A 25,737-nucleotide genomic window follows, 5' to 3' on the forward strand; every position below is an offset into this window, starting at 1 on the left:
CATATATAGCAAAGCCTTCACAAGCACACCTAGAACTTTGTTTTACTAATGTTCTAGGCATCTCATTAAGGTCATCTATCAAAATGTTAATCACATCAACTAATGTGATAACACACTGATCAATAAAGTCTGGAATATTTTCATTTCTGTTTCACCTCTTAAGGTTCTTCTTCTTCTTCTTCTTCTTCTTCTTCTTCTTCTTCTTCTTCTTCTTCTTCTTCTTCTTCTTCTTCTTCTTCTTCTCCTTCTCCTTCTCCTTCTCCTTCTCCTTCTCCTCCTCCTCCTCCTCCTCCTCCTCCTCCTCCTCCTCCTCCTCCTCCTCCTCCTCCTCCTCCTCCTCCTCCTCCTCCTCCTCCTCCTCCTCCTCCTCCTCTTCTTCTTCTTCTTCTTCTTCTTCTTCTTCTTCTTCTTCTTCTTCTTCTTCTTCTTCTTCTTCTTCTTCTTTTTACTTTTGAGTCATCCCTGAACTTAAATTCTCACTTCAATTTCATTCTTTCTTTTAAAATTATTTTTATTGGATATTAGCTTTACATTTCAAATGTTATCCTCTTTCCTCATCCCTCTCAAAACTCCCTATCGCATCGCCCCTCCCCTGCTTCTATTTGGATACCAAGAACTGCTTGCTGACAGGAGCCTCATATAGCTGTCTCCTGAGAGGCTCTGCCAGATGACAAATATAGAGGCGGATGCTCACAGTCAACCATTGGACTGAGCCTGTGCTCAGTTACTAATTAGACACTAATAGAGGAGTTAGAGAAAAAAACTTAAGGAGCTGAATGGGTTTGCAACCCCATAGGAAGAAGAACAATATAAACAAACTGTATCTCCTAGAGCTCCCAGAGACTAAACCAAGGAGTACACATGGAGGGATCCATGGCTTCAGCTGCATATGTAGCAGAGAATGGCATTGTCTGGCATCAATAAGAGGAGAGGACTTTGGTCCTGTGAAGGCTCGATATAACAATGTAGGGAAATGCTTGGGCAGTGAGATGGGAGTGGGTGGGAGGGGGAGCACCCTCATAGAAGCAGGGGGAGGGGGAATGTGATAGGGAGACTCTAGAGGGAAAACTGGAAAGGGGGATAACATTTGTAATATAAAATACAATGTAAATACACAAAAAACAATAAAACACAAACAAACAAAAACCCAAAAGCAATACAAGTGATTCTTTTGTGAGATTGATTTCATTTGGCTTTTCACATATCCAATACCTGGGTGTACTGAACACTTATTTCAATATTTATCTTTTTCTGAAAAACAAGGATTTTTGTTAAATACTTTATCATTAAAAATAAAATAAATGCATATTCAAATATTAAGAGTTAGATGAATAAATGACAATTTGCAAAAAAAGGACTTAACTATCTATAATGTTTGTTCAGTAGCTGTCTATTGCTAGAACTTCAGATTATTGATATCACTAAGAAATGATTCTCAAAAAACCTCCAGTCTGTGCTGAAGCTTTCTCTTGTTTGTCAATTATGACATTTTCATACTAAGAATTGAATTAAAGATTTTGTGGTTGTGGTGCAATAACTCTACCATAAGCCATAACTTAAAGCCCCTGATTGTCCTTGCAGTATGTTGCATTCTATCTTTGAAATATATCTATATCTATATCTATATCTATATCTATATCTATATCTATATCTATATCTATATCTATACCTATACCTATACCTATACCTATACCTATACCTATACCTATACCTATACCTATACCTATATCTATATTGTTTTTTTGAGACAGGGTTTTTCTGTGTAGCCCTGGCTTTCCTGGAACTCACTCTGTAGACCAGGCTGGTCTCAAACTCAGAAATCTGCCTGCGTCTGTCTCCCAAATTCTGGGATTAAAGGTGTGCGCCACCACTGCCTGGATGAAATATATTTTTAACTTGTAAATTACTTACTATTTTTCTCACTTAGGTAAATAAAAATGGGATAAAACAATAAAAAAACCTCAATAAATCCATTTGCTTCTGAAGTTTTAGGTCCTGACACTTACCAATAATATCTTTGAAGAATAGTGATTTTTTTTAAAGAGGGAAAGAAAATCTTTAAATAAAAAAAATTATGGTTAAAAATTCATATAAGATTGAATCGTTTGCATGGATTTTTTAGGAATTGTTTCAAAGCACACTTTACATCCTTGTTTCTAAAGCTATAGATGACAGGGTTTAACATTGGTATTACTAGGGTATAGAACACAGAAGCCATCTTGTCAGTGTCTAAGGAGTGATTAGTCCGTGGTTGTAGATACATGAAGAGAAGTGTGCCATAGAACACAGTGACAGCCATCATGTGAGAAGCACAAGTAGAGAAGGCTTTCTTCCTTCCTTCAGATGAATGGATCCTCAAGATTGCAAGTATTATGTTGAAATATGATATAAGTACAATAATCATAGAGAAAAACAGGTTTGTCGCTGAGAAAAAAAATACAACAGTTTCTGGAAGGTGAGTGTCAGAGCAGGACAGAGCTAACAGAGGGACATTATCACAGTAAAAGTGGTTGATTACATTGGAAGAGCAGTAAGAAACAGAGAACACACAAGGTGTCACAACAATGGCTGTGACAAAGCTAAAGAGGTATGTCAGAAACACCAGCAGAAGGCAGACCCTTCGAGACACCACCACCATGTAGAGCAGTGGGTTGCAGATGGCCACATAGCGGTCATAGGCCATCACAGCGAGTATGAAGATCTCTGCCACAATGAAAACCAGGAATCCTCCCAGCTGCGTGGCACATTCATAGTATAAGGTGGTTTTCTTACTGACTAGGAAGTTGACCAGCATTTTAGGAGCAATGACAGTAGAGTTGCCAAAGTTGATGACGGCCAGGTGACGGAGGAAGAAGTACATGGGAGTTTGCAGGCGTGAGTCCACGGTGGTGAGGGTAATGATGCCCAGGTTCCCTGATGCTGTCAGCATGTAGATGACCAAGAAGAGAAAGAAAAGTGGTACCTGCAGTTCTGGACGGTCAGATACCCCCATGAGTATGAACTCTGTGACATGAGTGAAATTCCATGGAGCCATTATATGTTCATCTTTTAATGTGGAAAATAAAAATATTAACAGATCACCATTTTATCTGCCTTACACAGTAGATTGCTAAATGTCTCATTATGTCATTTTATTTAGAATGAAAAACCTAAATCATATTATATGATTAATTATAATTACTAAATCATAATTACTCTTTTTTCTTTTCTGTGCATAAATATGAGAAACTGCAGGGAGTACTATGACTTCAATGTATCTTGAACAACTGCTAATTAACATTGATATGATTATATGAATGAAAATATCATAAAGTACCTGAAGTATGTTTATGTGCACACACACACTCACTCTCTACTCCTGTTTCAATGATAAAAATAAGCACCTCTGAGGAGTTGAGCCAATGTGACTGGATTATTTGGTTATTAGCTTTGCATCTTTCAGGTTTTTCACATTGATTCCTTTTACTTTTCTGATTCAGTTTCATTCAAACAAATCTATTCTTTGTTATTCATCCATCTTAGTATCTTGCTATAATTCTTAATCCTTTTTAATCATAATTCATTTCTTCTGCCAGTTCATCCAGTCCTGCCATGTTGCTCTGGCTTCTAGTTAATTTAAATTCTATTACTTTCTTCTTGTATTCCTGTCTGGCATTTCCATTAGAGTTTAATAATTTCTATTTAAATTGTTTTTAAGAATTTCAATTTAGCACTAACAATATTTTCAAGACTGAGTCTCACTTTGTGTCCCATTTTATATGATAACCCATAACCATCCCTCCAATTAACTTCTGAGTGTTTTGTCAGTTGGATGTGGCACTCTGTTTGGTACTATTATTTACAGTTTCTGATAAATTTTGATAGCTTTAATTTAGAATGGTAGAACACTGAATGTAAAGTATTTTTTTATTTTGGTATAACACAAAATTTCTCTATTCAAGAATAGATTAATTATATGTGTTTATTAATAATCTATGTATAATGTAAATATATATGCATATATATAATTTGTTATGTAAGTTCTACTCTGTTCTATAAGCTAATTTGGAATATAATTATTAATATTCTTATTTAATTTTCAATTAAGTAAATTATCTAAAATCTATGGAAATCAGTAATATTATTGCAAAACATCACTACTATGTGATTTTGTTTACTCCAACTGACAGGTTTCATTAGTTGTTGTTTACTTATTTTTTGCTAATTTTTACAAAACAGCTAATTTGGTTTTTGTATTTTATACATTAAATTTTACACTATTATATATATATATATATATATATATATATATATATATTGTGGTTGTCAAGCTTTAAATACATATAGTAAGTACATTATAATTTTCTACATTGAAAACAGAAAAAGCAAAGTATATTTGCTAAGTAACTGAAAAAATAGTAGAAAATTATGTAATACAAAAAGTAATAATTTTTACAGTATGTAAATGCTCTTTAATGTAATACATATCCATATATATGGACTGAATTTCATACTGTACCCTATAGCTATGTGATATGTCAGTAAGATTATTTTAAAAATTAGAGTATGTGATATCAAATAATATCTATAGTAACAAAATTAATGTAAATCTGGTTTGAATGCTTAAAAATGAATGGTCTGACTTTCAGAGTTGGTATACCTGAGTTACAGCTACTCTCCCTCATATTCTGTGTCACAGCACTCTGCCTCTATAGAAGTGATTGCTGTCTTGGAAAGCCAGCTTCAGTTGTATAACATGATATAATTTAACTTTAATAGTACTAATTTCTCTCCAGTTGTTACATATAAAATATCAAGCAGCATTTGCTTTGACATACAGTTATTTCTATCTATGCAATCTTACTTTAATAATAAGAGTCTATGGCATCATCAACAATTATTTTTGAAGCAAGAGTTTTTGTGTGTATTTAATATATTTAATTATTAAATCAATGATATACTAAACATAACTAACAATGATATGATTTTGGTAAGCAAATATCACTGAAATAGACATGTTTGGAACTACTCAAATCTTCTCTTTGTTCTCATCAGAATCTTGTTTGAATTATCACTGGGTGAAGATTTTTTAACTTTGCAAATTTTTTCAAATTAGCTTTCAAGTAGAAATATATAATTGGTGAACCTTTAGAAACTATCAACAACTTATGAAGATTTTTAAAAATCTTCATAATTTTACTACCTTCATTTTACTTCTCAAACTTTCAGAATTTGATTTAGAAAATAAATTGTAGAACATTTCTTAATTATCTTATAAAATTTCAATAGGTTATTCTACCAATTCTCAACACCTAAGCATTTCTTTTGACTGTGTGTGTTCTAGAATCCAGCTCAGATCCTTTTGGATGCTATGTTGGTGCTTTATCAAAGTGCTTATTCCTGAGTTTTAGAGATCTGGCTTCACAAAATTTCCTGTATGTCTCTTGATTCTGAGTTGTGAACAAAACCATTAACTCTTAAGTAGCAGAAAATCTTTCTGCCTTCCAGTAGACAACAATTCAAACAAAAGAAAGAAGAAAGAGAGAGAGAGAGAGAGAGAGAGAGAGAGAGAGAGAGAGAGAGAGAGAGAAAGAAAGAAAGAAAGAAAGAAAGAAAGAAAGAAAGAAAGAAAGGATCTTACCTTTTACTGTTAGTAATCTTGTAAGCAAATTTTGGAAACACAGAATTATGGATGTCAGAGATTCATCAGATGTCTCTTCTATTCTGCTACTTCTATGACAGATTAAAAACCTCTTTGTACTCTATGGTACACTTTACTCACAATCTCTTCCTCTGTATTAGCAGCCCAGGCCAATATTTCAGTAGAGACACTGGATATAAGTAATAATATCTCTGTCCCAGATCCTGCACTCTTAGATCAGAAGCATGAATTTCTAGGAAAATAATTTAAGTGTTGATCAAGAGATTGCATGTTATTGAATGCTATAACAGACATCTGGACTCTGAATTTCGACCAATAAATAAGTAAAGTATGTAATACAACCTATCACTAAGAACCTACTAGGACCTACAACAAATAAGATGACCCTATGAAGATAACTGAACAGTTATACACATTTCTGTCCCTAAAGATTAGCTCATTGAAATGTATTTACTTGTTTGCTGAAGTCCCTTAACATAAAAAATTTACTTTTGAAAGTAAGGGTTTGATTCCAGAGGGAAAAGAAGACAAATGGCAAGCTCATTAGCAAGTCCCCTCTCATCTTTTCACAAAGGTGAAACAAGAATGCTGCTCATAACTTCACCTGCTAGCAGGTAGATGTAATGATTACATCAAATTATTCATTATTTGTCTATTTTGTGATGTATCTCTGTACAACATTATAATTTGAAAGAATTGAAAGTGATGAGAATCTCACTGGGAAGAAGATCCAATTGTTGAGACCACAGTATATGGCCTAGATATTTAATTTTAAATATAGTGATAGAATGACTATAAATCTACTATTCTGCTCAAAGAGCAAACAAAGATATATGAGACATAAAAACTATTTGCTCTATAGTATGTATAGCTTGTCATGCAGAACAAATTTTTTTAATTTTTCAAAAAATTGGAAAACAAACAATTTTATGTTTGGCTAATTTTAAACATCATCACACATGATGTGGTATCAAAAGTAATTTTATTTATATTAGAAAGGGGTTATTGAATTAAATTCATTTCTGAGTGTATGTCTAAATGTAGATGTTAGTAAGTTTTATATTTCTTTCAAATTAATTTATTTAATTCAAAATTATTTAATTTCAGTGAAGTTAATTCATGTCAATAAAATATGGTGAAATTGCAATTTAAACATTGGATTACTTTATGATTATTAATGACTAATAGTGTAACTTTATTTTCATGTTTATTTTCCACTAATAATAAATTGGACTGTTTTTGATGTTTTATTTTTATTTCTATTTTATTATTATTATTATTGTTATCATCATCATCTTTTTATACAATCTAGTCGTTATCCCCCTTTTATTCTGCCCGACAACAGTTCCTCATCCTATTCCTCTTCCCCTGTCTCCAAGAGAATGTCACCATATTCCCACATCATCCCCAATACCCTGCCAGGCCTCCCCATTTTGTGGGGCCTCATGACTCTCAGGGATTAGGTGACTCTTCTCTCATTGACACCAGACCAGGCAGTTCTCTTATATGTATTGGGGGGGGGGGGGGAGGAATCGGACCAACTAGTTTGTGCTGCCTGATTGGTGGCTCAGTGTCTGAGAGATCTTGGAGGTCCAAGTTTGTTGAGACTGCTGGTCTTCCTATGGGGTAACCCTCCTCCTCAACTTCTACAAGCCTTTTCCTAATTAATCCACAGGGTTCCCCAACTTCAGAGCATTGGTTGGGTGTATGTATCTGCTTCTGTCTCAGTCAGCTGCTTGTTGGGACTTTCAGAGGTGAGCTATGCTAGGCTCTTGTCTGTAAGTACATCATAACAACAGTAATAGTGTCAGTCCTTGGACCCTCCCTGTGAGTTGGGTCCCAACTTGGGCCTGTCATTAAATTTCCTTTTCTTCAGGCTCTTCTCCATTTTTGTCCCTACAGTTCTTTTAGACAGGAACAATACTGGGTCAGATTTTTTGACTGTGGGATGGCAACTCCTTCTCTTCACTTGATGCTCTATCTTTCTACTGGAGGAGGGCTCTACAAGTTCCCTATCCCCACTGTTAGGTATTTCATCTAAAGTCCCTCCTTTTGAGTCTTGAGATTCTCTCACCTCCCAGGTCTCCAGTACATTCTAGAGGGATCTCCACCTACCTCCACTGGTTGTATATTTCCATTCATTCTGCTGGCCCTTAGGGCTTCATTCCTGGGTCCCTGGCAAACCTGATCATGTTCCCTTTTCCATGCCCCTCTTCCTCCTATCTCCTATCCAGTTCCCTCCCTCCCTCTGTATCTTGCTTTCTACTCCTTCCCAAATGGAATTGAAACATCCTCACCTGGGCTCTTTGTCTTGCTAACCATGAGTTTTGTGGATTGTATCCTGGGTATTCTGTACATCTTTGGTTAATATCAACTTATTAGTGAGTGTATACCATTAATAACATTTGGGGTCTTTGTTACTTCACTCAGGATATTTCAAGTTCCAGTCATTTCCTTACAAAAGTTATGATGTCCTCATTCTTAATAGATTCTTCTGTTGTGAGACATTTGGGTTGTTTCCAGCTTCTGGCTATCCAGATAAGGCTGCTATGAACATAGTGGAATATGAGTGCATATGCTATGGTGGGGCATCTTCTGGGTGTGAGTCCACCAGTGGTATAGCTGGGTCTTCAGGTAGATCTATTTCCAATATTCTGAGGAACCTCCAGAGTGGTAGTACCAGATTGCAATCCCACCAGCAATGGAGAAGTGTTCCCCTTTCTCCACATTCTCTCCAACGTGTACTGTCATTTGAGATTTTGATCTTAGACATTCTGATTGATGTAAAGTGGAATGTCAGGGTCATTTTGATTTGCATTTTTATGACCAGTAAGGACTTTGAACATTTCTTTAAGTGCTTCTCATCCATTTATGATTCCTCTAATGTAAATTTTTTGTTTAGTTCTATACCACATTTATTTTTAATTTTGGAGGGTTTTCTTTTTCTGGAGGTTAGCTTCTTGAGTTCTTTATATACTTTGTATATTAGCCCTCTATCAGATGTAGGGTTAGTGAAGATTTTATTCCCAATCTGTAGGTTGCTCAATTTTTCCTATTGACTATGTCCTTTGCCTTACATTACATTTGCTTATCAAACTGATACAATCAAAGGCTGCTACTGAAACCAATATAGTACTCAATGTTGCATGGGACAAAATAAAGGATATCCTTTCAACAGAAAACAACAAGATAACTACTTAATATATTAAGGCTTTATGTACAAGAATAAAAACAATACAGTATTTAAACAATTTTTATTATTTTAATTTTGAGAATTTCATAATGTACAATTAACATCAGGCAATAAAAATAAATATCAAGCCAATAAATGTAAATAAAAATCATTAATGTAAGTTTTGTAGCAGAATTTAAGCTTTTATGTGAATTGTACATTCATTGGAGGCACATATACACTGAAATAGAAAAAAATAGACAACACAGAAAAGCTATAGGTTGTTTTTTCTGACAAAATATGACAAATTAACAAGCACCAGGGGCATCAGAGATAAAAGTAAAGTTGATGACAAAAAAAGGGAAGGATCCTAGATTCCCTTTATGAAATGACACATTTAGTTAAGGTCTGTGGTGAGTTACAAGCAAAGCTCAGAACGTAGTTTTCCCTCACATTGATCAATTTAGATTTCTCACAACTCAGAAATGAATGAATCGAAAAAGCTAAAGAATATGTTTCCATAAAATGCAACACATTCATTCAGTAAGAAAACTTAATGAATCAAGTATATAATCACCATTTAAGCCCTGTTCTACAGTTCTTGTTCTTTCTAAAGAACAACGCTGTACCATCAAATCCTGTGATCTTTATCTAAGCTCTTCTAAGAGTATTTTCTGTGGTCATATATCTTCTATTACTAAAAAGCAATCCAACCATCCTCAGTAAAAGGGATTGAGTTCTATTGATTTCTTCATAAATTTATATACAGGATTTAGATGTTTGACTACTAATAATGTTAAATAATTTTGTTCAGCCTTTGTAATTTTGAGACATTTGTATGGAAAACAAAGAGTAAGGGACTCAAATCCTATATTGATTTCAAAAGAAAGCACTATGTATTTTTTTCTGTGTCCTGTGGAGAGCATCTTTTACATCTTTATTCCTCAAGCTGTAGATTAAAGGATTCAACATAGGAATAACCATGGTGTAAAATATTGAAGCCACTTTATCAGTGTCAAAGGAATGACTGGATTTGGGCTGCATATACATAAATATCAAAGTCCCATAGAAGACAATGACTACTGTCAGGTGGGACCCACAGGTGGAGAAAGCCTTGCACCTGCCCTCAGCAGACTTCATCCTGAGAATGGCTATGAGGATGAGAAGGTAGGACACAAGAACAAGTAGAAGAGAGAAAATCAAATTAAAAGCTGATAAGCACAACAATATCATTTCAATTTCTTGTGTACTTGAGCAGACCAAAGATAACAAAGGAAGACTGTCACAATAGAAATGACTGATGATATTGGAGCCACAGAAAGACAAAGTGAAAATCTTAATTGTGATTAGAAGAGCCACAATTGTACAGTAAAGATAAGGGATTATTACCAGCCCCCAGCATAGTCTTTTTGACATGATGACCATATAGAACAGAGGCTTACAGATGGCCACATATCGGTCATAAGACATTGCAGACAGAATATAAATTTCACAAGGAATGAACATACTAAAGAAAGACAACTGGATAGCACAAAAATAAAATGATATTAATTTTTATCTACAAGAAAATTTTGTAACATTTTGGGTCCCACAGCTGTTGTATAACCAAGGTCTGTAGTAGCAAGGTGTCTGAGAAAAAAGTACATGGGTGTTTGCAGCCTGGAGTCCACCATGGTAAGGATGATCATGCCCAAGTTGCCAATTAGAGAGACAAGATAGATGATGAGAAACAGTCCAAACAATGGTGCCTGCAACTCAGGGTGGTCAGTGATGCCCATCAGGATGAATTCAGTCACAACTGTGAAGTTCTGGTTATTCATTCAGGTTTATAGAATATCTTGTTTGGAGTAGAGACATTTGAACTGTGAATAGATTTCAAATATCATATTATTTAAAGTAGATTCATTAAAATATCTTCGATTATTTTATTTTTGAAAATTAATCTATTTCAATGATGTACACATACTCTTATGCATATAAATTCACAAAGAGATGAACACAAGTGACTGGAAAGACACAGATATGAATCTTTGGTCCACACTCAATGAAAGTTTTAATTAGAGAATAATGTAACTCCTTTAAAATAATATTTGCCTTTCCTAACTATAATGAGAAGAGCCAATTTAATTCGATATTAAACATTTTGATCTGGAGAACATCCTCTTACACATAACATATAGCCAAAGAGTCATTCAGCCTCAAAACCTATTAATAATCTCAGAATGTGAAAATTTTGCTGTACAGACAGATGCACATGTCTAAATTAGTATCTATAAAATTAGATGAATGTATATAGAACATCTTGCAAACATACATTTAACTCAATTTAATAAGGCATGTCTGAATAATTCCATTGTACCAGAGGGAAAGTCACAGGAGGGTAACAATTTTTACTCTTGATAAAAGGTTTACGTCTTGATGTTTTCTGAGTAAAGTCAGAAATAAAAAAATTTACAACTGTAATCATGTAAGATAGTGCAGCCTCTGAGTAAATGAAAGCAAAATTCCCTAGCAGCCACTGCTCTGTGTACAGCTGATTGTATTTGATTGACATTTCACTCACTTAACAGGTTGTTTTAAAGTGTGGTTACCTGATAGTCTTCCCTTCTCTATATATACACTTTATGTTTTAAGCATGCAAAATTATTAATTACTGCATAACTGAAACTGTTAACATTTCAATTATTTAAGTTTCTTTAATACATATTATTGTGGTATTTTCATGATTTTTTTCATGCATTGCTCTAATTCTTCCTCCTCCTCCTCTCCTCCCCCTTCTCTTCCTTCCTCTCTCTCTCTCTCTCTCTCTCTCTCTCTCTCTCTCTCTCTCTCTTTCTTTCTTTCTCTCATTTCATCCTTTGGATAGTTCTTTTCTTTATGTCAGATGCTCGACCACTCAGTTTTATGATAATTTTTGGAAGGTATTCTTAGTAAATCTAGGAACAAATATAATTGCGTATTGGTAAGAAAATACTATTGACTTAATGCTTTTGTTCTCAAATTCCATTCTTTAAATACATTAAGTCATTTTGTTTAATATAGATGTCTTCTCATCTAGGTTCTTCACTGGTAATAAAATCAAGTGTGTATGTGTGTTTGTGTGTGCATGTGTCTGTGTATGTGTGTGAGTGAGGGAGAACTAGAGAGAGAGAATTAATATTTTCCTTCTCAACCTCAGTAAAAATGTTCAAAAACTAAAATCAAAAAGAGAAATGAAGAAAAATTATTGCTACCCAGGTGTCTTGGAATATTAGAAAGAATAGACAGTGAAACACAACTAAGCAACTCTAGATGGTGAAACTTTATCAATGAATTTTCACATTTCTTTAGGCTTAAAGTATAGGGCTCTGTGTGACACTTTGTTACCTGCTGTGAAACTCCTGCCTTCATTTCCCACTGTGGTTCTTAGCTCAGGTTTCTGAGATCTATTTTTTGCTCATTTTTAAACCATAGAAACTCTCCCTGAGGAGACATCAAGAAATCATTAATCACCAGCAATCTTCTGAAGGGCTAATGATGTAATACCTAAAAATTATAAACTCTTAGGATCAATTTGTTTTCAGCTGCGATTCAATTACTTGTTGTATAGGTCAGCATTCCCACTTACACGTACTAATCAAAAGTAGTGCTGTTAAGTTCTCAAAGGTAAATTTGTGCTCTCACGCTTATTGTGACATAATGTGTAATTACCATGATGTAAAAGAAACAAAATATCCAATCATGAATGAATGAACAAGGAAGATATTTTATTCAAGAGAATAGAGTAATATTTAACTGTTAAAATGAAAGGTATGATACCACAGATGAATTTTGAGAACACCAAGCAGACAGACCAAAGATAACGATTTAAGATTACATTAGAAATGAATGATGCCATTTTACACACAGAAAGACAAAATTAAAATCTTAATTGTGAATAGAACAGTCACAAATGTGTAGTAAAGATGAGGACTGCTACCGGTAACCAACTTAATCTTGACATGAGGATCATAAGAGCAGAGGCTTACAGTGGCCTCATAATGGTCATCGGGCACTGAAAACAGAATAAAAACATTATAAGCAATGAACAACAAATAGAAGGTTAAGTCCAAAAGTCACAAAGTCTAAAAGATACTGGGTTTTGGTCTATAATAATATTTATTTTTTATTGGATATTTCATTTATTTACATTTCAGGTGTCATCCCCTTTTTTCATTTCCCCTCCCTAGAATCCCCTATCTCATCCCCTCTCCTTCTTTTAGCTTTTATACCATTTTAATTACATGTAAGTATTAAGTCAGTTCTAGGCTGAGGAACTAGCAATACAATAGATGCAAATAGTCAAGGAAAAAGTAAGACAATAAACACAAATAGTCAAAGAACAAGCAAGGCAATAAACAAAATTCCATGAACACTCCAGAAATCACTGTTTCTAAGGGCTTATCAGGATGACCCACATATCTGAGCCAATTATACAATAATATTTCTAACATTTTGGTTCCAACAGCTGTGACTAAAGAAGAACTGTAGTAGCTATGTCTGAGAAGGAAATACAAGGATGATTACAGCTTAGAATCCACCATGGTGATTAGGATCATGGCCAAGCTGCTCATCTGGGAGACCAGATGGAAGACAATAAACCATCCAAAAATTAATGCTTATAAGCTATAGCTTAGGGTGATTTGTGATGCCCATCAGGGTAAACTCAGTCACCACTGTGAGTTGTGGTTCTTCATTTTAGCTTCTCAGACAAATTTTCCTAAATATAACATTATATAATCAACCTATTATTAAGTTTACTTATTATTACTTGGAGGATTTTTATAAGCTATTATAGGTAACATAATTCTTATTGTTTCAATATGTAAATTCGATCTTGAATACACATATACAACACACCTGTATATAACTTAAAAACAGAAATAAACACAGACATACAAGAATGGCTCTAAACTAGATTTGTGTTACAAAATAACATTATTCCATGTCTACAGATATTTAGGTTTGCAGTCTTAGAGGTATGTTCCCCCTCATATCAGCTGACAGCAGCCCAGTTCAACTGTGAATTATTCTACTTCATTAGATATTCAGACCTTAAAATTACTTAGTAGATGTTTTACCAGTTTCAAGATTCAACAACTAATTTCCTTTGCAACATAATGATGAAAATTTCACAATGTTCTTATTCATGATTATATCTCTGTGGCCTTTTATAACACAATAAAAATTTGGTATGTGTTTCTGTCATACATTATAATTTTTCACTGACATAGAATTATTATTAGGTCACATATTTACATAAATTATTAAATACATTTTATAACTATGAATTGTTCTAGTAAATTATGAAGACATTAAAATTTAAGGGAAGAATATTGTTTTCAATTGGACCTACATTTTGAACTGTTACGTTTCTCTGTTAATTAGAAGGTAATGTGTTTATAAGACAATATATGTTTCAAATAAGACTTATTATCAGTGTCAATATTTCTCAATTTATGTGTATGAATGTGGTATATAAACACCATGCCAAAAAAGAACATGTAAGAAAGCATTTACAATAAATATTGGGTATAATAAAACATCTCTCTGTTATACTAGCACAAAATCATTTTGTTATTATGATATAGAACTCAGTACAAAAAACTTTGCATACAGAGATAATACTTCTGAGAATCTACTAAACATCATGATGAAAAATTAAAAAATAACATCAAAATATTGAAAAATACATGTCAATGTTGTTTCAATGGAAAAATAAATAATACACATTAGTTGGGGGAGGTGAACATATTAGTCTCTGAATAAAAGACAACGAAATCTACTTGTTAAGATCTTATTTAAAGATGATTTCCTTTTATGTGTACATTTGTGGGCAAACATAAAATTTACAAAATGTGGTTTTTAATACGTTGTATATATTCATTATTAATCTTGTGTGCCTCTCATAAAAATATAATTTTCTTATATTAACTTGAGAGGAAACATCAGATAATTAAATACACACATACACAAACACACACACACATCACACACACATTTCTAGAGGGGTATATATATACATATATATGCATGTACATATATATACATATATATATGTATATATATACATATATATATATATATATATATATATATATATATATATATATACCCCTCTAGAAATTACTGAGAGATTATCTATTCTGACCCCTTCTGTTCATTTTTTGTTTGTTTGTTTTGTTTTGTTTTTCCTAAAATGATAAAAAGTAAAAAACACAAACAATGTATGTAGGATATCATTCTTTTCAGCAAGAAAGACAAGCACTTGAATTTTGTTTTATAAAGAATTGCCTTTGATAATTTAGTGAGATACAGTAAATAAATTTTGCCATTATCATGAACCTTGTTAAATGTCTTCTAATTATCTAATAATTCTTTCAAACTTAGTGTGAGATGCAAATGTCATTTCTCTTAATGAATTATAAGGAAGCGTTCCAGAGTTGGTTCATCTAATAAGGGTTTTGTTGCCAATCTCAAAGACCTGATTTTTTCTTTGTATCCAACATGGCAGAAGGAGAAATCTACCTATTGCAAGATAAATATCATATTTTGAACCATTTAAGCAGCCAGGAACCTGAGGACAGTTAACTTACAGATCTTCCAGAAGATTCAACTATGATGAATCTGATAAAAGGACATGTCTTAATGCAACTCTAAAGCCTTAATATTTTACACATAGATAAGTGTGTTTTTTAACACTCATCACAGAAGCAAGTTTTGTTTTTATTGTTGTTGTACATCAAGTGGTCATTAACAGAGACCCACAATGGCTCAGGGTGTAGAAAATAAAAGGCATCAAAATATTCATTCATAAATATTACATCTTCATCACAACATTTTTGTAGAAAGGTTATCATCACAGAGTGGTACGGGTATGAGGAGAGTTTAAGCCAGTGGATGAAAATAGCTAAACTTTTTTGAGATACATCAGGGCTGTTGCGTACATGAACTGAGAGTGACTGTGATTACATGCACAAAAACTCTGTGAGCTCAAGAAAGACAAAGATTTAAGCATTGAGGAGAGAGGGGAGAGGATGTCCCAACCCTAGCTGAGAAGGTATTGAGGTTAACTAAAGATTGCTGATTACAGAGACTCATTATTCTGTGGGCACATCAATCCTGAGGGACTACACATGCCATGTTGGTTTCAAAATTTAAAGACATATTTACTATACTGCCTTTATATTAAAATTTAATATATAACTGGTTTAACATGTCAAATAGAAAGGCATTTCTCAAATTTCTATGCATTCATGAATTTCCTTATTTTGAAGTATATTCATTACTCAGGAAATTCACAAACTTTTTAAATAAAAGTGTTTTTACCTCAATATGTTAGAGTTCTGAGGTCTAGTCTTTTGTTTCTTACAATAAAACCTTTATTTTAACCCCTAGTCATTAATATGAATAAATAAAAATTTGAGAAATACATGTAATGTGCACAACACAGTAAAGAATAACCATGTTTATTAAATAAAATGATTTAACAAAAACAGAAAAGTTAATGTTAAAATTCTAGGTTCCAGCTTCCCAAATCTTTAAGATATTCTGCTGTTCAGTCTAACTCAAGCAAAAAAGCATGCAACTTTGAACACATTTAATGCTTCTAATTCACCTTCTTTTTATCCATTTTAAAGTCAGTGATGAAACCTAAAGAACATGTCCCAGAAGATTTATGCCACATTCATCTTGTGTTTAGAAGTTAGCAAAAGCAAAATGTGGTGAGTGATGGTAAAATCCTAAGAAAACAAAACAAAATGACAAAAACAAAAAAATAAAACTTCAGTCCTTCGAGAATAAAGTCTTTTCTGTTGCTGTTCTCTGAGAGAATATTTTGAGCATTACTTAAAAGACTATAGAGACTATTACCATTACCAAGAGAGTTTGTGATGGTGAATTGCTTTTCACATGTGGTTTGGCAAATTATTCTTTAAAAGAAATTAGTGTCAAAATACAATTAGAGCATAATTATACCAATACCTTGTACCAGTGAGGTACAAGATAGTCTTAATACCCAGTCCATCATTTTGTTGACTAACCAGAACCTCTGTCATCTCTCCTAACTAAAACACTTAGTTTTGAACTTGGCTTTTTCCTTGGCTTTAGAATGAATGTCAGCTGAAAACCATCCTCTCAAATCTTTTCTCTCAAAGTAAGTAGCCAGGATTGGCTATAAGACTATAAGTTTTCAACCCCATCAGAAATCCAGAATGACTGAGTTAACTGAAATTATGGGAAGCAGAAAGCATAGCTTCTAAAACTTAGTCAATTTATGGATACTGCTGAACACCTGGACAGTCCCTACTACAAAATGTTGGAGCATCTGATCTTTATCCTTCTGGCACAGGATCATCTGACAGACTTTAGTGCTGCAGAATTATTAAGGGTCGATTACTCTGTCTAGGCAGATATAATCAGTCGACTATTCTGCAAGTGTGTCCTTTTCTGGACAATAATTTGTTTGTAGATGGAAAAAGGCAATTCTTGCCTAGTGGCTGTCTCACCACACCTGTAGTAATTCCAAATATGCTCAATTTCTTCTTAGAATCCAATACAGGAAGCTGTCAGGAGCAAACAGGTCTCTAATCAAAATGAACATTAATACAGAAATGTTTGTAATGTCAATTCTGTGGACTTCTGACATTTTGAAAACCAACTATCCATGTAAGGTAATCTGGACTGTTGTCTGTTAACTCCTCTCAGTTATTTCTAAATAAAATATAGAAAACATCCTAACAATAAACTCAAAGCCATGAATTTGCTATAGTCCCTTAACTCACAGGTTAACCATCTCAAATCAGTTAAAAAAGTTAAAGAAGGACTGGGTCTAAGCCTTGTATTCCTAAATGTGTTATACAGGCACAATGCCTATGTTTTATTTTATTTTAACAGGAAGGGTGATATGTAGGAGAAGCTAAGGTGGGAGGAGTCCTGAGAGGAAGAGAAGGAGTAAGGAGAGGAGGAGAAAAAGGAGAGGAGAAGTTAGGTGATGAGAGAGAGAAAGAGAGTGGGGGAGCATGCAGGCAGATGTTGTGTCTCAACCAGTCAAAGATAGTTGATATATCTAGGTTGGGTATTGGGTTACACTTCTGATTGAGCATTACCAAACTTATAAAGCCTTTGATTAACATTTTAAAAAAATTGTATAAAAGCAAAAAGGAAAAGGAGGTATGGGATAGGGGTTTTCTAGGGCGGGGAAAATGTAAATAAAATATCCAACAAAAAAATTAAAAAAACAAAACAAAACAAAAAAAATTAGTGTCCAAATAGTGAGCAAGTTTTTAAATTAAAAATTTCACTGTTTTAATAGTTAATTATATGCTATTTATTTCAATCTTATATCACATATTTATGGTTCCAGCGCTGTTGTTCATTGTCCAAGAATATGCAAGGCCCTAGCTCAATTTCTCATGCCAGGAATGACAAAGTTTATTATTCATATCCAATTTAAATATCAAATTTTCATAGGTCTTATTATCAGTTTTATTATCTGATAATAATTTTCTTTGACACAGACATTTTAAAGTTATATTTGGTTTTATCTACCTAATTAGATTGGCTTTGATATCAAAACCACATAATTTTTAACCAATAGCAAAAGTTATTTTTTATTATGTTTTATCTATTATCTATTCAGCTATAAGATTGGCTTGATAGCAAACCACAAAATAATAGTCAAGCAATATCAAAACTCATTCCTTTATTAATGTTTCTAGGCGTTTTTTTTTTTTTCAAATCATCTATTTATCCAACACTCAACTCAATAAACACATTGTTACCTTATTAGTTCTACATATTTTAAAAGAATTTTTGTTATACTTCATTTTTAATTTTTTTGTGACACGATCTAATCTTTAGAGAATAATTCTTTTCTATTTTCTTTACTGAAATTATAAAGCATACGTATTTATTGTGAAGTAAGACAACATTTAACAAACTGTGACTTCCATGAGAAGTTATTGCTCATCATTTTTCCTCTCTTTCTACATCTTTTTTTCTTAAGCTGTAGATCAAAAAATTCAACATAGAAATGATTAAGGTATAAAGATGGAAGTCACTTTGTCAGTGTCAAAGGAGTGACTTCTCTTAGGTTGCACAAATGTAAATACCAAAGTCCCATAAAAGACAGTGACTACTCTCAGGTGGGACCCACATGTGAAGAAAGCCTTTTGCCTGCCCTCAGTAGAGTTCATTCTTAGAATGGCTTTAAGAGTGAGCAGATAGGAGCAAGGATGACCAGAAGAGAGAAAAAATCAAGTTAATAGAAGATAGAATTGAAATTCTCAGTTTGATTTTATTTGTATTTGTGCAGAGCAGAGACATCAAGAGAAGATCATAACAGTTGAAATGAGGGATGTCATTATAGCCACAGAAAAATGAAGAGAAAATATTTATGGTGACTATGAGAGAAATAAATACACTATAAAGGTATAAGATTGCCACCAGTATCCAACATATAATTTGTAACATGATGACATTGTAGAGCAGATGGTTACAGATAGCTACATAGCGGTCATAAGACATCACAGATAGAATAAACAGTTTACAAGCAATGAACAGAAGAAATGTGGGGAGCTGACAGAAGGCAGCTATCATCCTTGCAGCCATCTTGAGCCACATACCTGACAAGAGAATTGTTTAAAACAGCCTACAACAACTGAGCACACTCTCATTACATCTTGTTTTAGATACCCAGGATCTTCCCTTGGGTGTGTGAGACTTAAAGGTGTGAGACTTAAAGGTGTGATTTAGAGACAAGACTTATGGGAGTGACTTAAAGGCATGACTTAGAAGTGAGACATATAAAAGGCGAGAGGCAGATGGAAGAAAATACTTGAGACTTGAGGCAGGGAACTTGTAACTTGGTAATTTAACTTGAGACTTGAGACTGGAAACTTGGAACTTGGAACTGGGAAAGAGACTAGCAACTTAGAACTGGAATTAGGACTTGAGACTTGGTACTAGGAACTAGGGACTTAGAACTAGGGACTTGGAGAGAAGAAGAGAGACTGCAGAATAAATGGATTGAATCACACTCTGTCTGGTGTACATTCTTTGGGTCTGTCCTCACTTTCTTTCTTGCTGGACCCCGACCCACGGACTGGAGCAGTTTGGGACAGTGCGGGCTCTAACAAATTAGCCCCCAAGGCATTTGACAGTGCAGGTTCCAACATTGATAAAGCGATCCTTGATATTTTGGCCCCCAAGAATGGGGCAGAGCAGTCTGCAACAAAGGAAGAAGACTAATTGTGTAGCACAAAGATGAAAGGATATTTTATTTTTACTGACAACAAAATTTGTTAACATTTAAGTCCAGTAGCAGTTGAATAACCAAGATCTGTGATAGCTAGGTGTCTGAGAAAGAAGTACATGGGTGTTTGCAGCCTGGATTGCACTATGGTAAGGATGACTACGCCCAAGTTGCTAATCAGTGAGCTCAGAGAGATGATGAGAAACAGTCTAAATGATGGGGCCTGCAGCTCAGGACGGTCAGAAATACCCCTCAGGAAAAACTCAGTCACTACTGTGAAGATTTGGCTCTCCATCTGGGTTTATTATAAAACCTATTGTGAATAGAGATTGGAACACAGTCAAGAAATTTCAAATGTTATCACATTTGTATTTTTTTGTTAAAAGATTAAATATAAACATGTAAAATTAGTTTTTAAAATAAATGTACTAACAAAGGTTTATATACACTTCTATGCACATCCACACACACACACATCCACACACACACACAAACACACATATATGCAAACATATGTGGCTTTCAGTAAACCAAGACACAGATATGAATTTTTGGTTCTCAACCAATGAGAGTTTTTACAGATAATAACATAATTCTTTGCCATCAATATTTGGTTTCTCCAAATATAATGTGACCTGCTCCTCTAATCTAATGTTTTTGTGTGTGTGTGTGTGTGTGTATATATGTATATATATATATATATATATATATATATATATATATGTGTGTGTGTGTGTGTGTGTGTGTGTGTGTGTGTGTAAATATATGATATGTTTTATTATATATTATATATGTAATATATTTATATATAAAGCCTTCAAACTATAGATAGTTGAATTTATATACACTTAGATAAAATTAATTTTTCCTTTGCATTTATTTTTGAAATAATAAATACATGACATTTAACAATTTTATATTTGTCTGTTTTAGTAAAAGGATGTTTTTTATATCCTTTTACTAAAAGGATCCTGCTGTGTTCTGTCCCCTTTAAGTGTATCAGAATGGGTTTAATATCACAGAGATCCTCCTACCTCTGCATCATGGGTACTAGGGCTAAATTCATGACCCACCATTCCCAATTGTTCTATCATTTTAAAGAAAACAGAAATACATGTTTCCTCTATCTGCAACTTTTGTCTATTACTATAAAAGTGAATTCTTTCCACAGTAAATTTTTTTTTGTTTTTTTTTATTTTTGAAATTAATTTTTTATTAGATATTTTATTTGCATTTCAGATGTTATCCCCTTACCCGATTTCATCCTCACCCAGAAACAGCCTATCTCATCTCTCCCTTTTCCTGCTTCTATGAGGATTAGCCCCCACCCACCCACCTACTCCCACCTCCCTGTCCTTGAATCCCCCCACATTGGAGAGTCCAGACTTAATAAACCATCTCATGTGCTTATATCAAGATGGTCTCTCATGTGTCCTTTGGGCGCGTGCTATCATGTGACTTGAGTAGATCCCCCTTCCGGTGAGTCCTGGACCTTTCATTATAAAACATTGGGGCATCTGTTCTTCTGCCTTCTGGCCCAGGATCATCTGACAGACCTTAGTGTTGCAGAATTATTAAGGGCAGATTACTCTGTCTAGGCAGATATAATCAGTCAACTATTCTGCAAGTGTGTCCTTTTCTGGACAGTAATTTGTCTGTAGATGGAAAGAGGCAATTCTTGCCTAGTGGCTGTCTCACCACAACTGGAGTAACTTCAAAGATGCTCAATTTCTTCTTAGAATTCAATACAGGAAGCTGTCAGGAGCATACAGGTCTCTAATCATAATGAACATTAATACAGAAATGTTTGTCACGTCAATTCTGTGGATTTCTGATGTTTTGAAAACCAACTATCCATGTAAGGTAATCTGGACTGTTGTCTGTTAACTCCACTCAGCTATTTCTAAATAAAACATAGATAGGAAGAGCAGACAACCTTGACCTCTTCCAGATTTTAGTAGGATTGCTTCTAGATTCTCTCTATTTTATTTGATATTGGCTTTTGTTTTGCTATGTATTGCTTTTTTTATGTATGTATGTGCCATGAATTCCTGATCTTTCCAGTACTTTTAACATGATGGAGGGTTTTTTTTTTTTTTTTTTTTTTTGGTTTTTTGAGACAGGGTTTCTCTGTGTTAGCCCTGGCTGTCCTGGAACTCACTCTGTAGATCAGGCTGGCCTCGAACTCAGACATCCACCTGCCTCTGCCTCCCAAGTGCTGGTATTAAAGGCATGCACCACCACCGCCCAGCTGATGGAGGGTTTTATTTGCCAAGTCTTTTTCAGCATCTAATGGGGTGCTCATTTGTTTATTTTTCTCTTGAGTTTCTTTATATAGTGTATTATGTTGATAGATTTTCATTTATTGAGCAATGCCTGGATCTCTGTAACAAGGCCTACTTGTTTGTGGTGAATGATAGTTTTAATGTGTTCTTGGATTCTGTTTGTGAGAATTTTATTAAGTATTTTTGCAGTGGTAATTATAAGTGAGATTGATCTGATGTTCTATTTCTTTGTTGTTTCTTTCGAGGTTTTAGGTATCCAAGTAACTGGATCTTTATAAATGAATTAAGTAGTCTTCCTCCTATTTCTATTTTGTGGAATAATTTGAGGAGCTCTTTGAAGAGCTAGTAGAATTCTATACCAAAACCCTCTGGACCTGGACTTTCTTTAAAATTTGGGGGTATTTAATGATAATTTTTATTTCCTTATGGATTATGGCACTGTTTAGATAGTTTACCTGATCTTGATTTAAATTTGGTACATTGTATCTGTCTAGAAAACCATCCATTTCATCTATATTTTTCTGTTTTGTAGAGTATGGGCTTTTGCAATAGGTTCTGATGATTTTTCTTTAATTTCCTCAGGTTCTCTTGCTTAGTTTATCATTTCATATCTAATCTTGCTACTTTGAATATTGCCTGGGAATTTAGTTAGTTTGGCTAAGGGTTTATTTATCTTGTTGATTTTCTCAAAGAAGCAACTCTTGTTAATTATTTTTAGTTCTCTTTCTTTCTAACTGGTTAATTTCACATCTGAGTTTGACTATTTCTTGCCTCTACTCCTCTTGTATATGCTTGCTTCTTTCTGTTCTAGAGCTTCTAGGTGTGCTGTTAAGTTGCATGTTTGAGATCTCTTAAATTTTTTTATAAAGGCACGATGTACTATGAACTCTCCTCTTAACATTGCTTTCACTGTGTTCCATTAGTTGCTGTATGATGTGTCCTCATTTTCATTGAATTCTATAAAGTCTTTGGCTTCTTTCTTTATTTCTTTCCTGAAAAATTTATCATTGAACTGGGAGTTCATCAGTTTCCATGGTTATATGAGCTTTCTGTTGTTTTTGTTGTTATTGAAGTCTAGCCTTGGTGATCTGATAGAATAGATTATTCCAATCTTCATATATCTGTTGAGAGTTGTTTTATATCCAATTATATGGTCAGTTTTGGAGAAGGTACCATGAAGTGCTGAGAAGAAGGTGTATTTTCTTGTTTAATGAGAAATGATTTATATATATCTGTTAAATACATTTAATTAATAACTTCTCTTAGTTTCCCTGTGTTTCTGTATAGTTTCTCTCTCAATGACTTGTCCATTGGTTAGAGAGGGGAGTTGAAGTCTCCCACTTTTATTGTGTGAGGTTCAATGTGTGCTTTGAGCTTTAGTAACTGTTTTTTTATGAATGTGGGTGCCCTATATTTGGTGCATAGATGTGCAGGATTGAGACTTCCTCTTGAAGGACTTTTCCTTTGATGAGTATGAAGTGTCCTTCTCCATCTCATTTGATAACTTTTTCACTGAAAGTCTATTTTATTGGATATTAGAATCACAACTCTAGCTCGTTTCTTAGGGTCATTCACTTGGAAAACTTTTTTTCCAGCCTTTTACTCTGAGGTAGTATCTATCTTTGTTACTAAGGTATGTCTGTTTTATGCAGCAAAATGCTAGATCCTGTTTTCATATCCAGTTTGTTAGCCTGTGCCTTTTTATTGGGGGATTGAATCCATTGATGTTGAGAGATAGTAAAGACCGGTGATTATTAGTTCCTGTTATTTTTGTTGTACAAATTATGAAAGCTCATTGTACTCCTTATTATGAAGCGTTTACTTACTATTCCTTGAGGAACACGTACATTCTCTCCTTGATTCTAACTTTATCACATCTTTCTGGCAAAACAACTAAAATCATCAAGTAGGAATGCTATAAAGTAATTAATTCATCTAAACAGCATTAATTCAGGATAGTTCATCTTCATGTTGATCTGATGGAAATTTGCTCAATGGCTGATGCCCAGCCATTATTCAGCTAGATAATAAGGACAGGAGTGGCATATCTGTAGCAAGAAGCAATCCTGGGATGAACCCTGCATTCTCTGATCTCACCAGTCTCTGAAATCACCAGTCTGATTTCAGCCATACAAAACAGTGGGCCATCTCCAAACAACTCATTTGCTTGCCATAGTCTCCTAGGTGGCTTCAGACAACTAGGATGAGTACAAAAATAAAACATGAAAAATGTTAAAACTTGTAGCAAAGAGGAAAATAACATTTACATAAATTAATGAACATTGTATAGTATCAAAAATATCCACAAGTGGATTAGTATTATGAGATATAAAACTGAATAATACAATTTTATATAAAATATATTCAAGTTGTTAGATCATATTGAGGAGTACAAAAATTAATTTTACATTAATAATACCTTTCTTTAAATGATACAACCTAGTGCTGACTTCTAAGTAAAGGGTAAATCTGATAGAAAGTATAAATCTATATGAAAAACTAACAAATTTTAGCATTCAGTATTAAATAGGGATATCTCAAAATTTTACACAAGTAAACTATACAATAATACACAGCTGAAGGATATTTGCAGAGGCAAATTTATATGCCATAAATAATATAGTGGTCATTATTTCATTTATAATATTATGCAAATACCACCTCTTTCTTGTCAAACGTCAAACTCTTTATGAATTATTGAGATTTTAATTAGATTACAATAATTTTTCTTTCCTTTTCTCCAAATTCTTTCATATATACTTTATTTATTTCTTCAAATCCTTCAAATCCATGGAATCCTTCACTATTTATTAATAAATATATATACATTTAACATATATTATATATTTATATATAGTATATTATATATGTATATAAACTATATATGTGTATGTATGTATATATAAAATTTTTGAGAGCTGATACCATTTTCTACATAGTTTGACATGATCATTGTTGGAATTTTTGTTTAGAACACAACTAGTCAGTAAAACTCATGAGATTTTTATGGGTGGAGTTCTGGGATTACTCCCTCTTTTAAATTATTTTTGTTCATGTTTTTCCCATCTTTCAGAACCCTAGATTCTCCCTACCTCCCAATGAAACTAACTTTAGCTTCTCTCTCTCTCTCTCTCTCTCTCTCTCTCTCTCTCTCTCTCTCTCTCTCTCTCTCCTCTTAAAACAAAACAAAACAAGATACCAAAAAATCAGGACAAACAAACTAGGAAAAGTAAGATAAAATGCTAAAACAAAACAAACTCTTCAATTGCAAAGCTATTTGGAAATCACTCAACTCCAATCCATCACTTCCTCTTGTAACTAGAAATCAGTTTTTTCAACCTTGTTTTGTTCTGTTTGGTATATTTTC

General features: G+C 33.6%; 1 protein-coding gene and 2 pseudogenes across 1 annotated transcript; all 3 read right to left on the reverse strand.

Annotated features, from left to right (window-relative positions):
- Positions 1-444: 444 nt before the first annotated feature.
- Positions 445-6,002, reverse strand: LOC117703809 (olfactory receptor 8J3-like). Its single transcript, XM_076929013.1, has 2 exons — positions 5,621-6,002; positions 445-3,045 (listed from the first exon to the last, which is right to left on the reverse strand). The coding sequence occupies exon 2, from the start codon at positions 3,032-3,034 to the stop codon at positions 2,087-2,089; it is 948 nt and encodes a 315-aa protein (XP_076785128.1). The 5' UTR covers positions 3,035-3,045; positions 5,621-6,002; the 3' UTR covers positions 445-2,086.
- A 3,027-nt stretch (positions 6,003-9,029) lies between these two features.
- LOC117703689 (olfactory receptor 8K3-like) lies at positions 9,030-10,660 on the reverse strand (annotated as a pseudogene).
- An 8,140-nt stretch (positions 10,661-18,800) lies between these two features.
- LOC117703154 (olfactory receptor 8K3-like) lies at positions 18,801-20,380 on the reverse strand (annotated as a pseudogene).
- Between the last annotated feature and the right edge of the window lie 5,357 nt (positions 20,381-25,737).

Source organism: Arvicanthis niloticus, chromosome 2 (genome assembly GCF_011762505.2).
Source record: "Arvicanthis niloticus isolate mArvNil1 chromosome 2, mArvNil1.pat.X, whole genome shotgun sequence".
In the NCBI taxonomy this organism is placed as follows: domain Eukaryota; kingdom Metazoa; phylum Chordata; class Mammalia; order Rodentia; family Muridae; genus Arvicanthis; species Arvicanthis niloticus.

Excerpts from the sequence above, each read along its gene's own strand:
- LOC117703809 (XM_076929013.1), bottom strand. The coding sequence starts at position 3,034 with ATGGCTCCATGGAATTTCACTCATGTCACAGAGTTCATACTCATGGGG.